Source organism: Crocodylus porosus, unplaced genomic scaffold, assembly GCF_001723895.1.
Source record: "Crocodylus porosus isolate Cpor-Errol unplaced genomic scaffold, CroPor_comp1, whole genome shotgun sequence".
NCBI lineage: Eukaryota > Metazoa > Chordata > Crocodylia > Crocodylidae > Crocodylus > Crocodylus porosus.
Genome location: NW_017728931.1, coordinates 71,410,558 through 71,429,105, shown reverse-complemented (window position 1 = coordinate 71,429,105; position 18,548 = coordinate 71,410,558). Strand labels below are relative to the sequence as shown.

Below are 18,548 nucleotides of genomic sequence, written 5' to 3'. Positions count from 1 at the left end.
TGGAGGTGCGCGCCTCTATAAATTGTAAGTGTGGATATTCACCTACTACTGATTGATAGTCATCTTTCATGGACCCCTTAGACATAGTTTGTGGGCCTCATGGAGTATGCATATCACAGATTTAAAACTACTTCTCTAGTCATGTCAAATTAATTTTTTTGAAAAAGATGTGCAAATGCATTGTGAGCTTTCTGGTCATAATAAGAACAGTATTTAATGGCAATATCTTGAGTGAGTATCCTGTCTGACTAAAATAGATCATGGGAAAGTGCAGCTGAAAGGGACCTCACAAGATCATCTAGTCCAGGCCCTGCTCAAGGTAGAATCATCCATGACTAAACCATCCCAGCCAAGTGTCTGTCCAACCTGCTATTAAAAATTTCCAGGGCTGGACATAAAACTTTTTTAGATAGCCTATTTGAAGGTTCAACCACCCTAATAGTCAGAAAGTTCCTCCTAATCTACAAACTAAATTTCTTCTCCTGCAGCTGGGGGCTATATAGCCTAAGAGGAAAGCCTGGCTCCATCCACTCTATAATCATGCTTCAGGTATTTGAACACTGCTGTTAACTACCACCTCATTTTTCTTTTCTCCAGACTGAATAATGACAGAGGCTTTCCATAAGAGCCCTTGGTTTGTAATTCACTGCCCCCAAGACTCCAAAACAAATCAAATGTGTTGGTTATGTGAACACTTTGCAAACCAAAGTTTTCCCCCAGACATTTGCAGTTGCATGGAAGACTGTGAAAAAAAATGTGGTGGCATAATTTTGGGGGTTTTTTGTTTCTTTGTTTTGAAATAATCTTCCCTTCTTGACTTTGGAGAGGCTACTGCACTTATTTATCTACACTTACTTACCGGCTAATTCATTACTTTTCAACAAATAGCAAAAGAGCCTAGACACTTTATACTTTATATATAATTACATCTATATTTTAATGTTTGAATAAATATATAAACATAAATATCTCCCTTGCTTTTACTTCCCTTTCTTTTCTCTCACTATGATTTCCCATCAATTTCTATTTTTCTTCTGCTTCACAGGGTTAATCTTCCTTGAGATTCGTTTCCTGTCCCTCATGCCAGCTTAGCTGCCTCTCAATGCTAGGCACCTAAATTCCCGGTTCACCTCTCCCTTCCATATTCACAATCTCAGCCAGGAATTTAGGGTGCCTCTTCAAATGTTGCTAGCTTCATTATTGTCACTTCCTGCCTTTCCCGTCACAATTTTAATCTTAGTTAAAAATGAGTAAGCTACAGCTGCACAGGTGAGTCAGGTAACAATATCTGGTGTGGAGTCACAATGCCGCTTCCTCTCACGGTGTCTATCATGAGAACTTTCCTTTGGCAGAGCTCTGCTTAGGAATAACACTTGAAAATATTACATGCTGAAGACTTCTCACAATATTCACTATTAATATTAATTCAGTTAAAAATGGTGACAATAAAAGATGTGCTTGAAGCTTAAAAATACTGCCTGGCCCCACAAATACAGCAGAAATGATTCAAGAAACGAAAAATTATTCAAAAATATAAAACAACACTCTCCTACACTGCTAAGGGCACTAGAATACAGGGTCATTTACTGTATCAATCACAGTCGGGCAATTTAAAGCTGCTAAGGTTGCCTTTTACATGCACATGAGGTTTTAAAAAAAATTGGAACATTTGTCTGTCATTTCATTTAGCTCATTTTTGCTGAATCTTCATTTTCAGCCTGCCTCTCAGAATACAAGCCATTGACATAAACCAAAGTGATCAATGAATATCCTGATTACTGAATACTGATCTTGACTTCATGAGGTAAAATATACACATGTGTGCATGTGTGTATAATGTTCTCTTCACTAAAATGCAGAAAAATTAGCTTAATTAGTACGATTAGGTACTGATGACCCCATACAAAGGGATGAAAATTATTTTTTAGCATTCATTAGATGAGAAAATGTGGCTGCAAAGTTTGCTACAATCTTCCTTCAGTGACAGAAAAAGAAAAGTTTAGACCTATCAGAGTAATATGTAACATCATGTCCTATATCAGCTTTTTCCATCTTGTCTGACTATAAAATGTGATGGATAAATTATTTTATGCTAGTAATGTGACAAACTAAAGCTAATAATCCTTGAATTACAGAACTAGTTTCATGCACAGCTGCAATATTTAAAATGTACTTTTGTCTTGTTTTTCTGTAAGAAAGCTGCTAATATAGAAAGCAGGCTGTCTTTGGTCCCTTTAGGGCTTTGCATTTTTTATGTGATTTATCAACTGTATTCTGACTATCTGCTACAAGAGGGTTTTTTTTTTAAAGTAAATATTCCAGATGGCTTTGTTTTTATTACGCAAATGATCCCAAATGCCAGTAAGGAAGATTTTATTTTGTGTCATTTATTGTAGTGAAAATGATTGTTGTGTCTTTTCTAATTGATGTGGTGTATAAAAACATCATGAAAAAATAAATATGATTAATAGCATGACTGTTTCTTTTGTTGTTAAGTGTGAAATGTTTGAGTATTACAAACTAAATGGATTCATGAATTTTTAAAGATACTGGAAATATATGACTCCTTATACAGATAGGCTAAATACAGACATTCAAAAAACCTGAGGTGGAATCGATCCAAGTTACGCAGTTTTCTGTAAGTGGTGTAGTTTAGATCGGTAGCAAACCGATCACCCTTTGGTGGTGGGGGGCAAGTCTTAGGCTGGATTCCACCATTTTTAAGCCAGTCTATGCATGCTGAACTTCTGTTCTGTTACAGATATAGACCAGTTTTGTGTGCAGAACTCCTGTTCTGTTATGGGTATAGACTCATTTCCAATCATTTATATAATTAAAAGTGTAATGTCTGTACCTGGCCCTAATGACCTTTAAAGTAAGTAAGGGTAGTTAATTTGTCTGCCCACCAACTCTGGGAAAACACAATCAGGTTACATAATATTGTCGTATTGAGTTGCACCAATCGCATCAATGTAAGATGGTAAATAATAACTGTGTCATATACTTAACATTTGCTTCTAGTACATTAGCACAGGGCATTTTTTCCAAATCGCATTGAAACCGTGTTGCTTTTTTTGTTACTGTTATTGCTCTTGTTGTCAAAAGGAGGAATAATAAATCAAAATTAAACCATATATGCTTTTGAAGTGAACCTATTTCTCAGTGCAGTACCTTTGTCAATGCTGCTATTCTCTGAGCCAGTTCAGCCTCTACTTCTGGCAATGTCTCAGCCTTCCGCATTGTCTGTTGAAGCTTCTGCTCAGCTAGCTCAAGACGTTCTTGCAGCTGTCTGTTTTTTTCTTCCAACTGAAACCCAGAGATGGAAAAAAAAATTATAAAAAACAGAATTAAAAACTTGTTATAGTTCTTAAGAGAATTTTCTGAGAAGGTCAGTCGAACTGGGTACAGGCAAAGGTATTATCTAGCTTGAGAGACCTTATTATGCTGCTGCAAAAAGGATTAATCCAAGTATGGGCGAGTATGGGCCTCCCATATTTACTATGCCTGATTTGAGGGCTAAGGACTTGAGGCCTACTGAGGCTAAGAAAACGAGTTACAAATTGTAAAGTACAAAGATGAACAAACACTCCTTTTCCATGATCTGTGTACTGCTTACTCAAGCAAAAAGCAAAGTACTGGTGCCAGTAAAAGCCATTTTGGAAAGTACAAACAGAATTATTGAGTCTAGTTCATTGCAAAGTTAAAAGGGAGCTAAAATACGAAGTAGTACACATTTTAGACAGATACAACTGCCACAAAATAGTTGGAACTGATGCCTGGAACACTGGATGATATTTCTGCATTTTGCATCTAAGTGTCATTTGAGAAAATGGCAGTGGGATAGCTTTTATCCTACTGGAGGAAGGGGCCAAACCCAAGACACCTTCCTTGCAGGGCAGTGCTCTCATTACTGAGCCAAACATCCTCTAGTTTGGGTTTCCCCTAGCCTCACATTATCTTCCTTTCTTCATTGCCCATTGGCCAGCTTCAACAGGAAGGGTGGAGTCTGCTCTTGGCAATGCAAGCCAAGGGCGTGCCAGTTAGGGCACTAAGCTAGAAGGTGGGGTTGTAGGTTCAAGCCATATGTGAGTAAGTGGGAAATACAACCTGGGTCCCTCATTCCTGGGCAAGTGGTCTAACCACAAAGTTTTGGGGCTAAAAGTTTGGAAATCTGCCCTCCTCTCTTCCTCACAGGGATTTGACTAGGTGGAACAGGAGTTTAGCAGACAAAAAATTGTCAGAGCAAGTTGTTAAGAAGGGGGAGCAGGATCTAAAAATATGTTCAAAATGGCACTGACACAGTGAAGTTAACTGAGTAAGTGCTACATACTTGCCAAAAGGGGAGCTGAATTTGGGCCCTTGTGACTTTGTACTTCACTGCATTAAAACACATTTCATACATATATATCTTGCCAAACCATCCAGATTTCTTGGTGTCCCTGACTTGCCCCCCAAATTATATGCCCCTCACATTTTTGCCTCACATAAAATGTTAATGTTATTCTAAAATCATTTAGCACAATGATTTTATGCTTTCTTCCAGATCACTGAAAATGATCATTTGAATACAGTCTGATGCAGTTAGAAAACAATGTATGTGCTAAAGCATTATAAAAATGTCTGACAGAAGCAAATGATTTTCTTTTTTACCTTTCTTCTGTGTCTTGGGGGAGAACAAGTCTACATTTTCAAAATATTCATTGGAGTTTTCAATTCATACAGTTTAACCAAATGAAAAGCAGTCAGCGCCACTCACTTTACCCAATGGTCAGGCATATGACTAGCTTTTCTGTTGCCTCGCACCCCTATATAACAACTAGGTGAGTAGTCCTGTCTTGTTCCTCACTCCCCACCCTGATAGAGCATGTAGAATGCCTCCAAGTCATCCATCCTTGCTGATTCCAGAATAAAAAGATGTGCTGGAAATATTAAAGATAGGAAGAAGGGGCAAAATGCCATTGAGCCCACTTATTTTTGGACCAAGCCTTTGTTAAATTATATCTGAGGCTGCTCTAAGGCACACAGCTGGCTGGTAGGCTCACAACATCAGGCTCCCCATGAGCAAAGATGTGTGTTTCCTCAGGGACAAACAGCAACGGCATAAAGTGTGCTGTTGCTACATGTTCTCAGGAGATGCCTGTCACACATGCTCTGGTGTGCTCCATGTTACCCCGGGCAGGGTAGGGGAGGCTGGGCCCACCAACTGTACTGTCCCCAGCAGCCTTACCTGCAGACCCAGGGACCTCCAGGAGCTGCAGCCATGGGGATCCTGCAGCATGGAGCCTGGCTCTGGTTTTGGGTGGCATATGCTGCCACCATATGTGCCACCCCCCTGTTTTTAGGCTTGGGTTTTTTTGGCCCTGGAATCCTGTGGTCAACCCTTCTGCCCCCCAGTGCTGCAAAGCAGCAGTGTGGGGAGTGCCTGCATGTGTAGTACAGCAGCTCACACTGCAGCTGGCATTGTGGCTTAGCTGGTTGACGTACCTGCCTAATAAACAGGAGATCCTGGGTTCAAATCCCAGCGGTACCTCTTTGCCTACTGTCTTCCTTTTGGAAAGGCAGGGGTTGACTCCATGGGTTGCCATTCCCCTCCCACCACCCCAGATCCAAGTCCTGCCTGGGGCCAAGGTCTCAAAGGGGTCCTGCTTGATCCCCCTGCCTGCCTTGGTGAAGCTCCTGCAGGATGCTTAGTAAAGGGGCATCCAGGATGCTCTGCCCCCCCATATTAACTCTTTGCAAATGTACATGGAAGTTGTGTTGAAGGAACTCAAAGCTTAAAAAAAATTCTCACCCCTTCTGGCCCCACAGCTAGATCTTTTCTACCAGATGGGTCTGCGGTGATACATACCGCATGTTTGTGCTCATCTCGGTGCACCCAAAGACTATGTCTATATGACATGCTAATTATGCCAAACAGTAGCATTTTCAAGCATACCTCACTGTTCTGCACTGCTGCCACCTAAACTGGAAGTAGTTCAATCATGCCTGGTGCAATGTTTCAGATGAACAAGTTAGAACTGTTGTGTGGCAGTGCTAATTAGTGTGGATATCCTGACAAAACTGCTAGTTTTGTAGGTAGCCTGTGTGGAGCAATGCAGAATATCTGAAGGCCTTGGCTGCCTGGCACAGTAAGTTTACCATGTAAGTGTGGCTAAAGGAGAATCAGGGCCAAAAGTCTGAGCTATTATACAACCTTAAGAAGAAATGACCTAACTGTTCAGTAACTATGTTTGCCCCGTTGCATAATAGGGATGTAACATTTCCCACCCCGTGACACCTGATGATGACAAAACATATTAATACATAGCAACTAATAATACCTCACACACCTTTATAAAGTAAGTATTACTTTATAATTACTAATTTTACAGCATTATACATCTGTCTTACTACTGGTTGTATTGAACCAGTGAAAGAATTAGGAATACAAAATGAGAACTGACTTACAGTGTCCTGGATGAATTGCTAAAAAACATCTCGTCCTATATAATTCACAACCATCAAGAATTTAATTAGGCATGTTTATTTCTAGAATTTGAAGACTGGATCAAGTTTTAAATGATGGGTGTTGCATTCCCCCATTTCTGTACCTCAGGTTTTACAATACTCCTATAAGCAATACATAATATGCTGTGCATAAACATTGTGAGCTGTTTTAATACTGAGACTCTTCACACAATTTCTATCCATAACTGATTAAAGTATTTTAGTTTACCCTATTTTTCACAAATACTGAGCATTTGGTGAGGGAGTAGTCTCTCATTTTTAATTACGCCATTTCTATTTTGTGACTAATGGAATCCAAGTGAACACTATATGGAAAAAAAAAACTTTCACTTTTTGCCTAGGTAATGTCACTTGAGATGCACTGGGTGGATGCAGAGGGTATGCAGTGGCACTGCTGCACACCCTTTTCAAACTGGACTATACTGCAGGAGCCTCTTGGGGAAATTTTAAACCCCCAAAGCAGGTGAGAATCCCATACTTTCCTTCTGTGTGAAGAGGCCCATCCCTGCTTCTTTTCATCCCTGGACTCTGACCTGCTGCTGCTTTCCCTGCTGTCCTGGGAATAGGGGAAGCTTCAGAACTGCTCCTCCCTGCTTCATCTAGGCTGTGTGGGGGGTGGGCTCAGCTTGGAACAGCAACAGCAGCAGTAGCAGCAGTGATGGGCAGGGGTAAGTTTCCCCCACCCTACCTGGTCCCCTGGAAGCAGATACAGGGAGGAGGAATGCCCCCTGCCCACTGCCACTGTTGCTGTTTCCAGCTGAGTCCAGCCCCCATGCAGCATGGCTAGAGTGGGCAAGAGAAGCTGTGAAGCGTCTTCTGCCCCTGGACAGCAAGGAAAGCAGCAACAGCAACAGCTGGAGGGAAAGGAAGGAAGGGAGGAAAGGAAAGGGAGAAGATGTGCCTCTGAGTATGGAGGGGAAGTGGGGGGATTGCTACTGTACAGTGTGGCCACATGAGTTGGTAGCAGGGGAAGATGCTGGGAGCAGGGGTGCAGTCACCCCTGAAGCTGGGTGAATGCTCCTGCACCTCACTTTGCCAAATCCTGCATCTTCTCCTTCTAGTGCAGGACACCACTTGAAAACATAACTGACTACAGTTACTTTATGAAGTTGAGAAGGCAAATTGGTTTTGTTAAATAGGTTTATAGCAGCTGATGTGAAATATGTAGACTAAATTGCCCGAATTACTTTAAGGCAGATTTGTTCATTGATTCAGAATGAGAAGCTCAACCTACTTTAATAGAAACCTCCTACCATAACTCCTGTACTCTTTTTTTTTTTTTGGTTCCTCGGTGCTAACTTTTATTCTGCATGAACAGAGCCATTTCAGTGAAGCAGATACTGAACCTGGCGTAGGATGGCCTCCTTGTTTGCCAGTTCATTTTCCAGCTTATCATTCATGTCATGAATAGAGGTGGATTCCCTCTGTGCACTGAGGTAGCGCTTCTCAAGGGTAGTGATTCTTTCTTCCATATCTTCTTTTTGTGCCATAGCCTAAAATGAAAAATATGTATTTCAAATGCCATGTAGTTTAAAAGTTAGTTTAATTTTAAACAGGGCTGTGACTTTTGTAAAGAAAGTTTCTTTTCCTTTGGATTCATATGTCTTCATATAAAAAAATTACAAATGTTTACAGCAGAATGTAAAACCACCCACCTACATAGTTAAATTAGTTGATACAGCACTCAGGAAAACTGAAAATTTCTCACCTTTTCAGCATTTTAATATAGGTGATAAATATTACAAGCTGTTTAATAACAATTTGTTTACTTTATAAATAATTGTAGACATCAGAAAATACAGGTCATATAGTAATCTAAATATCACAATGCAATACTGTAAACAATATGTTTCAAAAAGGGAGCTATAAAGGACAATAACAGGAGTCTAAAAACACTTAGGTCCTGAACTGACTAGCTTAATACATTTTGGACCCAAACTTTCTTTTACTCACAGTAGTGTCATCCAACCTAGCTTTTAAAATAGTGGGAGAGAGGATAGAATATCTGCTAGATGCAGATTTCCTAGTTAAACCAGGGCTGCATGATCTTAAGTACAGATGCAACAAGTGAGTAAATGATTTGCAGGTTCCCCCCTTCCCCTGCATCCCACTCAGTTCATAAAGATACGTGTTGAGCAACTGCTTGCAAATGTACATGGAAGTTTGTGCTGAATGAACTCAAAGCTTTAAAAAATATCTTGCCCCTTCAGGCCCCACAGTTAGATCTTTTCTACCACCACACTCATATCTCCCACTCATTGGTTTCACCTTTGATGTCTCCAGAGAACAGGAAAAGAATGAAGATCTAATCCAGTGTCCCGTACACTATCATACTCCTACAGAAAATGCTGAGCTATTACCTACATTCATCTCTGCAGGGAACAGATACTAAGGAACTGTACCTCCCTCCTGAAGCATTCCTTTGGACAAGAAGGAAGCCTTAAACCTAACAAATGACTGTAGTCATCCAAAAGATAAAGGAAACAAACAAGCAAAGCATTACTGAGCACAAGGACTAAGAAACACGCCTCACAGTCTTAATATACAATTTCTTGACAACATAAGACTGGAAAGACCTTTTTGGGACATCAAGTCCAGTTCTCAAGTTTCATAATTCTCTCTCCAAAAGGATCCCAGAAACAGTCTTTCAAGAGCCTCTTGCACACCACAGCCACAAGGCTTGCAATAATAATACAAAGATCTTCTACTATCTTCTACTATATTCCATATGAAGACAGCTAGATGTTTTGGTCACTGTAATGACAGTGAAAATATTAGGTAAGATATACCCATATGCTGCCATAAAATGAAATATGCCCCAAACAACAGAGGACACCAAAAACTCCCCAATGATGCTTCCAAATCTGACCTGGAGGAAAAATTCCTTCTGGATCCCTAATCTGGCAATCAGTTTGACCCTGAATGAATGATCAAGACCCACTATCCACCTGAAAAGTTACTTTGAATAATTAGGAGCATCACAGGTGATTGCCAACCTCAAACTGTAGCTAATATCTGGAGGAAAAAAGGAAAAAGTTAAAAATTCACACAACCCCAGAAGCCCCCTCCAAAAAAAAAAAAAAAACATTCAAGGGGGAAAAATTTTCTCACCCTAACAGTAAAGCAATAAAAGCCATGAGATTAACAGACACCTCCCCCATGTGCTATAGCCCACCCAGAGATCAAGTTTTCCCATATGGATATCAAACACTTGAAGTCACATATCGCATGGTGGCATAGCCGCTGACTTTTATTTCTGCTGTGGGGGGACTTGATGTTAACATTTTGGGACTGTCTTATCCAATTAGGGATGGGTGATCACCTTGTGCCTCTTCCCAAGGGGAGCCAGAGTCCTCAGGTCCCCATGTACTCATTGCCTATGCATAATGGATTAGCATTTCCAAAACACTCCTAGGTTATATTATTACATCCCTAAATTTAGCAAGGTTCATCTTGATGACATTTATGTTTCTCTCCTCCCCCCATTCAAAAATTTCACTCCTCTAATTTCAAGTCTAATGTTTTCCATGACCAGCTTTGTCCATTTGATCTTGTAACATTGTCATTTGACTTGCATAGCTTTTCTCCTGAGATTCTTTTCCTTCCTTCCAAATATATGTATAAAAAGTAATTATAACTCTTCTCAACTATCATTTTCCTAAACTAAGCAAGCCTAGCTTTTTTAATCTCCTGCTCTAAAACAGGTTTTCTAGTCTCCTAACCATCCTAGTGGTCTTCTGCATCTGTCTTAATTTAAATTTATCTTTTTGAACGTAGGTGACTGGAACGCTACACAATATTCTAAAAGGATCTTGCACACTAATGCTTTCCTGTCTTTCCAAAAAATACCCTGTCTAATACACTTTTGAATTCAATTAGCCTTTTTTATAGCCCCATGACACTAGTGTCTTATGTTCACCCTACAGTTGACCAAAATACCTATGCTTCTCTCTTTTTCTTGTCCTCAATTGACAACCCCTCAGTTTAGAGCAAAAATTCATGGTATTAGTTCCAGGGCATGTGATTTTGCATACTCTGATCCGTCTCTGTATGAACAAAACCCACTAAGTTTGTGTTACGCACAAATTTCATAGGTCCACATCTAGTTTTTGCATCAAGATTACTACTGAAAAATTCTACAGCAAGGGTGTCAAACATATGGCCTGTGGGCCAGATTCAGCCCCCAGAGCCAGTTTATCCATCCTGTGAGGCTATCAGCAGCTAGTGGAAGTCGGGGGACATGACCATAGTGGGGCATGGCCTGCTACAGAATCTAGGGCACCTGGGCTCTGGTAAACATGTCCATTCATGGCTAGAGGGTGAGTGTGGGCTGTGCCAATACAGCCTCACTCGCCACTGCCCCTGCCATCTTGTGTTCCAGGCTGTGAAGGAGCTCCCCAGAGCCAGAACTATCCCAGGGCATGGAATGAGTTGGACACACAATCAGTCTCATACCAACACTTGTGGAACATGACTAGTAGCTTCTTGCTAATCTCCTAGATTCCATTTCACTATAACTTCTTTTAGTCTCCTTTTTATCCAACTCTGCATCTGCCTTACACTTATCCCAATCTTTGCCAGCTGGGGCCCAGTTGCAAATGCTTTGCTTAAGTTTACACAGGTTATGTTCACAATGTTGCCCTTATCTAAGAAGTCATTTAAGCTGTCATAAAAGGACATTAGATTGGTTTGACACAATCTGCCTTGGATAAAGCCATGTCGCATTTTGCACAATTTCATATTTACCTTCATGTCCTTGATTATTCTCTTTCAATATCTGTTCCAAAACCTTATGTAGTATTAAAATCAAACTAACAGCACTGTAGTTGCTTGTGTCACTTATTCTCTGCCCTCCCTTTTCTGAACATAGGCACTACTAGTTCTGATGCATTCTAATTAGAATGCGTCAGAGTCGACTTGATTAATCAATTCTGCTGGAGTATTCTGATTAAAATACTCCACCAGCCTTGGTATCACATGTATTCAGCATGTGACAGCCACTCTAGCTGCAGGCCATGTGTGCCCCTACCGGGACTCAGGCAGCCTCTGCCAGTCCTGTCCCATAGCTGGAGCTCATGCTTGGCCACAGGTGAGTGTTGCAAAGGACTGCACGCTGCAGCACACCCTGCCCAGCCTTGAGATCTCCCCAGGGCTGCTGCCTGGTTCTGCTCACCCCCAGCACTGTCTCCTGTGTTTCTAGCACATTTGCCTCTGCCATGAAGCTCCCAGTCCCTGGCTGTGTCCCACTGCTGAGCATTCCTGAGCCCTGTCTAGGGCCAGTCACACAGGTACAGCTGTGTGGGGGGCCCAGAGAGCCAGTGCAGGACATGATATCCTTGTCATCCTCTCCACTGAGGTCCAGCCTCACCTGCATGCACTCACTTGTGCCATCCACATTGGCCCCCAACTGGACCTGGGAGGAGATTGGTGACCTCATGGTGAAGTGGAGGTGCAGAGGCACTTTGTGCAGAGAGGGTGCTTGAACACCCACATGTATAGGACACTCCCAGATGGCTTGGCAGTGCCATGTAAAGATCAAGGACGTGCAGGCACAGTGGGTGGCCACGACCGACCACAATTGTTGGTTTGGTGGTGCCCATCAAACCATGCTCTTCATGAAGCAGCTGGCCCAGACTTTAGCACTCCAGGACCCAGCCTGCACCCCTGCAGTGGTCACCAGCAGGGGCAGCCTTACTGAGACCCTGCACTGCCTTGACCCTTCCAATGAGCCGGCACTGGAGGCAGGACCCTCGGAGATGCAGTGCTCCACCCCACCCACCTCCCCAGCTACTGTACTCAGCAGCAGCTCAGGGAGCCCTGGCAAGCAACTGCCTCAGCAACACCACAACCCCAGACCCCACAATGAGGAGCATCTGGCCATGACATGACCAGCTGCTAGCAGTGCCAGCTCCTCCCTGGGGATGGTTCCTGGCTCACCACACACCACAGGCCATGGACACCAGGCACACCCAGATGCCGTCTCTTATGGGGAGGCCCACACTGAGCCACCAGCCTCACCAGCCCTGACCACATGGTAAGTTCTGCACTGGGGGGAGGGCCCTCTCAGACTCCACCCCTAGCCCCAGCCCATCCCCTCCCCTCTGGTGTGTCGTGGACATCAAGAGGATCATCATCAGCAGGGCGTAGTTATTTGGGCACCCCTCAGCCTGCACAAACAGCTCATTGTGTACTGCCCAGGGCACATGCAGCAGGGGCTTACTCAGAGCACAGTGGTGGCACAGGTAGGGACTGGCTCCCAGGCAGCCAGAGGGAGAGCTGCCTGCCCTAGAGAAGCACCAGCTTCTGTCACTCAGGGACAAACTCAACGGCTGCCATGGTCACCACAGCCCTCGTACCTGCAGGGGAATGGCCTGAGGCTGGGGTGCTGGCTGCCTGTCTTCTAGGCTCTGCCCCCTAGGTGCTCCTATCCTATGGTCCCCCACTCTGGGGCAATAAAAGACTGTGAGACTCTTGTATATAGCTTGCACATTGGAAAGCAGGTTTTTTATTGTTGGGGGGTGGTGGAGGGGCTTTGCTTTCTGGAGTGGGAGGGGGATCTGTGTACTGGGGATGTAGGGGTAAGAGGACTCTGTTTGTTGAGTGGGGAGGGATGGGGATGGGAGTTGTGAGGGAAATAACTTTTTTTGTTTCACCCATTTGCATGTCCTGAAAGTGGTGCTGGGGGTGGGCGGGGGGTAGGGAGTGTGTGGGCAGCAGGGTAGATGGGCTGGAGAGGGGAGTGCTAAAGGAGGGAGTTGGGCATGGCCTCCTGCACCCAGTTGCCTGGCCCCTGCTGGCAGGTGTGCGGCTGTCTTGAGGCCTGGGGGGAGGGGCTGCTGGGTCCCTCAAGGCCAGCAGGAGCATGGGGCACTGGTCGTCACTGGGAGAGGCCGGGCTGGACCAGTGGGGTGCTGGGCATCACTGGTAAGGACAGGGGAAGGGGCTGGAGCAGCCCTGGTGCAGGGGGAAGAGTGGGCAAAGAGAAAGCTGGCAAGTGCTGCCCCCGTTCTGGGCACATGGCTCCTGGGAAGGGAAGGGGTTGGCCAGGGATCACAGTTTCCATGATGGCTGCCAGGAGCTGGTAGTTGGCTCTGGCTGCAACATAGATACCAAATGCTGGCAGCCATGTGGCCGCAGGCTGGAGCTCCCCCAGTTGCCACAAGGACATGGCAGGACTGGAGGGACTTGGGACTAACTTTAGTTCCAAGTCCCTGCACTTGTAGACACCTGCCAAAAATTGCTTAATGCACATTAGCTTAATGAACATTACATTTAATCGTATTTGCGTGTGTAGACACATCCTTAAAGTATTATTTCCCAGTTGACAAATTCACTGAAGATAGATTCTACGCAAGTTGCTATTTCATGTGCCAGTTATTTCAATATTCTGCATTGTAGATTATCTGGAAGCTCTAATTTCATCACAATACATAATTTCTGTTTTGTTCCCATTTTAGATGAGACAAATTTCCTCATGTATTCTAGAATTATTCTCTTATACCTCTTCATCCTCAGTGAAGACTGAAGTGGAGTATTAATTTAGTACTTCGACTGTACCGAAATTATCCTTGCTTTCTACCCCATCTTCTTTCCCTTAGCTCTGTTGTTTTGTTCTCCTGTTTGCTTTAATTCTCCTGAAAAGTCCAGATTAACTAATCTTTTGTCATTCTCCCCTTATTTCAGTGCTATCTGACCTCTGACCATTTCCATCTGTTGTAGATTCTTTGCTTCCTCTTATTATACAGTATAAGAGTGACCCTGATACGTCTTCAGTCCTTCCCTAATATTTTTATCGTCTTGCTTGAGAAGTGCAAGCTCCAGATATCATTTACACTTTTGATTTAAAGCAATTGCACATCTCTTCATCATTTAAATTCAGGAGCTCCAATATCCAGCTACAGTTCATAGGTTTTCAAAGTCTGTCCTTTAGAAATCCAAAACTTTAGTTATAAATCTATTCTTGTCTTACCTGTCATTTGCATTTAACTAAATCAGCTCATTATTGTTTAATTCAAGACTATTTTCCACAATCAGTTCTTTTATAAAGAGTGGAAAACCAACTTTTCTTGGTTGTGGAAACCAAGATTTTAGTTTCATTGTCAAAATGATAAAACCACGTTTACAGTTTCATTGTCTTTTCAGACATCGGCAATCTTCTTGTATGTAGAGAAATTTAGCCATTGTATCATCCAGAAATATCTGTGCTCCACCCTCAGTCATAACATTTGTTATCTAGACCATATTTAGGTAGCCAAAATCTCCCACAAACACGTTGCATAAACAATTTCCACTACTACTATTTTGTCCTAGAATGTTGTAAGGATCTCTAGTCCTTATCAAAATTTGAACCTGAGATATACACCAGTGCCCAAAACAACCCCTATGATATAATTTTTATTGTTCCTTCTTAATGTGATTTTTCATTCCAATTCTGTTTAGTGTGTGTTATCACTTTGTAAAAACAATACAAAACAAAACCACAGCCTTTACTCCATTGATACATACTGCTATTCCACCACCATTACTCATTTCTAGCTTTCTTAACAGTGCAAGTCCTTGAATACTTTCATTACAGTCATGGCTACTAGTCACTCAAGTATCTCTTATTCTTATAATGTCTGGTTTTCAAATCCCAAAAATGGAGTCCTCAGTTTTTTTGGGTCTGGCCTGATTTGACATCACATTTGAGATAGGTACAATCAATCTACTGGCTAAAATACTTGCCTGTCGTCTGTTTTCATAATTGTTACTGCTTTCTTTATTCTTTCTGTTTTCTTGTTTTCCTTTTTCCATTTATACATTTTCAATCAGTCAGTTCTCCACTGATTTTTAGATTTATTCCAGGAGGTTGTATTGGTTTTGCCCAATCATCTCCCCCACATTCCCAGTTAAACTCTTATCAGTTGTGCCAGTCTTGATCCCAGAAGTCTATTCCACCTTACTAAATTGAAGCCTGTCCCTTAATAAAACTTTCTATCTCTACTGGCAATGGTTAAACATCTCCAAGGAACCCCGACAGCATTAGTTTCAGAGATCTGTTGCTCTTTGTCATCTTGTTCTGCCTTTACCCTTCATGTCTTGTGACAGGAAGACTCCCACTGGAAACCATGTAATCTTCTACTTTAAGCATCTTCTCTAGCCTCTTTCTATATCAATGAGTATCCAACCACATTTTTTGTTCCATCATGAACAATAGATTTTTGGCCAATCCCAATGGGATCCTCTTCAATGTCATCAGGTCTATAATGTGTCTGCTCCTAGTGGATAGTGTACCCTTTTGTTTTCTGGGTTTTCCCTCCTGACAAGTCTGTCTGCTGTTTTTAATAGTGAGTCTCTGGTTATGCAAACCTGGTGTTGGTACACTTATTTTGCTCTCCTCTTTCATTCTTCCTTTCTTTATCTTGTCTTCTGTTTTCTCTTTTATCCTACTTGGTGTCTAGTCATTAATTATTTTGTCTCTTCTTCTGTTTGCTCAGGCTTTTTACTATGCCATCCTATCCTCCAGCCCTTTTTGTTTCTTCCAGTATCTTCATGAGACATGCAAAACTGTCAGTTTTTTAATCACATGCTCATGATGAAGGGAGACTCCCACATCCATTTAGTCTGTAAAGCTAATATTTGGTACTGGAAATAGGTTGCTTGCTGCTGTCTCATATATGGGTGAACAATTACTGTGAGCTTTTAGGGACATGAACCATCATGGAGCTCTGACCTGGAAAGGCATCTAGATGCTATTGCAACATAAACAAAATAATACATTACAGTATTCCTGAAGAGATAATGTCAAGATTGAATGGGGAAGGTTCTACAGAAGGGGCTCCCTTAAAGAATTTCTTAGGCATGGAAAATAATACTTTTGGGTGATACTTTCCACAAACAAGGAAATATGGGAGGGACATGATGCCAGAGGACTGGGTAGCATATACCCAAAGACATAAAAAAGGGAGCAGAGGGCATTCCTGAGCCTTAAGAATCCAGATGTCTACCTGAAGTCACAGGCATCAGGGTTTGCCAGCTTGCTTGTGTTTGAGAAAAGAGAGAGGTTTTCATTTGTAGTAATCCTCAAATGCTAGCTTTAATCTGATCATACATGAAGCTTGCTTTGAACATTTCACACAGCTCCAACCTGAATTGTAACAGCTGAGGAAAACACTTGCTCCCAGAACAGGAAAAAAAGTGAAATATACAGTAAAGCCAAGGTCTTGGAATAAGAAGAGACAGGGACTGAATGAACGAAGCAAGCAGGACTCTGCTAAGAACTGACAGGACATGAAACATCCCTTGTGTCCCATTAAATCAAAGGTACCTAACGTACATAGAATAAATCCAACCAAATACGTTTAAAAAAAACAAATACGTTTGACAGGTTCACCTTGAAAGCTGTTCAGCAAGTGAAATAAAGCACAATTCAGCAGGAATGGGAATGACACTGTAAATTAAAAATCTGTTAATTTGTTAGGTTGGTGGTGCAACTTAATTGCCAAGGAGCAGAAAAGTGTATTAGGAAAACATCTAGTTGGGTGGTATAAAGAGATGTAATTTCTGTGGGTTGTGCACAGGAGCACATGTGCGTATGAGTGTTTTCCCATACTTCTCCAAAATCAAGAGGAGCCAACAGCTCATATTCAGCTGCTGCCACATTCAAAGTAGAATCTTCTTTACTGAGCTATCTTCATCCCCAAACTGAACAGAAAGGAGAGAAAACTAAAACAGAGTCTGACAATCTCAAACTCCAGTAGCTTCTGAAGAGAAACTACTGGGATATTTTGTTTGGGAGGAATATCTTGGGCAGAAAAAACAAGCTTCTGAGGGCAATGTAGTAAGGGGAGAAGGCTTGCAGTGCTGCCAGTCCCTGGGATTTTATTGTGAGCCTTGTGATAGGTGATGTTTTCATTAAGTTCCAGCTACAGAAGATATGTACATACAGGAGAATACTGGTTTAAGAAAACAAAGTTCTAGCCCTTTTGGCTTCTGAGAATAGCATGACAATTATGTATCCTAAAGACTGAAAAAACTCAGGAAGGCAAATAAAAGGAAAATATTACTTAAGTATTCTAATATCTAATTTATCATGGCTTTTGGTAGAACAATTCAAGATTTCTGATGGCATTGTCTGTATTACTAAAGAGAAACCCTACAGGGAGAAAGAAGGTACTGTTGAAAGAAATGTTTCTGCAGGTTCAGTTGAATGCTGCCTGTCAACAGTTGCTTCCATGTTCATGCTAGTCTACTAAAGACACAACAGAGGCACTTAAATTACTGGGCCAAAGTACAGGCAAGCCTATCAAGAAAGTTTTTCCCTATCCCATGATGAGGGGTGCAAACATCAGAAATGGTAGGAGAAGGGTTGTGTTGAAGGGGGAACCACTGGGAGAGAGGAATAATTTTGCATATCTCATTTTTTCTAAAATAATTCTTTCTTTTAAAGTCACATACATTGTTCACTGAAGAGCTAGGAGAAGTTGATGCTCCTCCCCCCCCTTCTTTTTTCCCATTACATTGTTTGATTCACATAAAATGACTTCTTTTCAAATTGGAGGTGAAACTTCTATAAATATTCTATGTATTCACAAGTCAGAGAAACAGCTCTTCCCTCTCCATTCTCTGTGAATGCTAAAATAGTAATCTATAGACATTCAGAAAACAAAATAATGAGAAAAAGAAGAAAGAGAAGAAAGAATCAACCATATTCAGGTAAAAGACCTAGTTATATGTTGGAGGCTAAGGATTAAACAAACAACCAAAAATAAAGTTCAAGTGTTTTTTTTGTTAGGAGTTGACTGGACATATTAAAAAAAAAACCCTCTTATTTACAGTGAATAGGAAAATGTGACAAACCACACCTGTCTCATAACTAAATTATATTAATACTAAATTTGCTAACATGAAATTCAAGGTTTTCCAACAAAACCTCCCAAACAGAGAGAGATTAAAAAAAAAATTCTTATTTGGACTGTGATTGTGTTTCGTATTCCTTAACACTATTTCTTACTTGCATTACAATTACTTTGTACTGTATTGTAATCCTTAGGGGGCCTTGC

The 18,548-nt window shown here is 41.8% G+C and overlaps 1 protein-coding gene across 8 annotated transcripts in view; it reads right to left on the bottom strand.

Moving 5' to 3' along the window:
• Window positions 1-18,548, bottom strand: part of PPFIA2 (PTPRF interacting protein alpha 2) — a 581,389-nt gene that overhangs the window by 111,110 nt on the left and 451,731 nt on the right. For all 8 annotated transcript variants that reach the window (XM_019543139.1, XM_019543142.1, XM_019543143.1 and 5 more), the window contains 2 exons: window positions 7,854-8,000; window positions 3,172-3,306 (listed from right to left, as the gene is read on the bottom strand). In XM_019543139.1, the coding sequence (XP_019398684.1) occupies window positions 3,172-3,306; window positions 7,854-8,000 (282 nt within the window). The remainder of the gene's footprint in view (window positions 1-3,171; window positions 3,307-7,853; window positions 8,001-18,548) is intronic.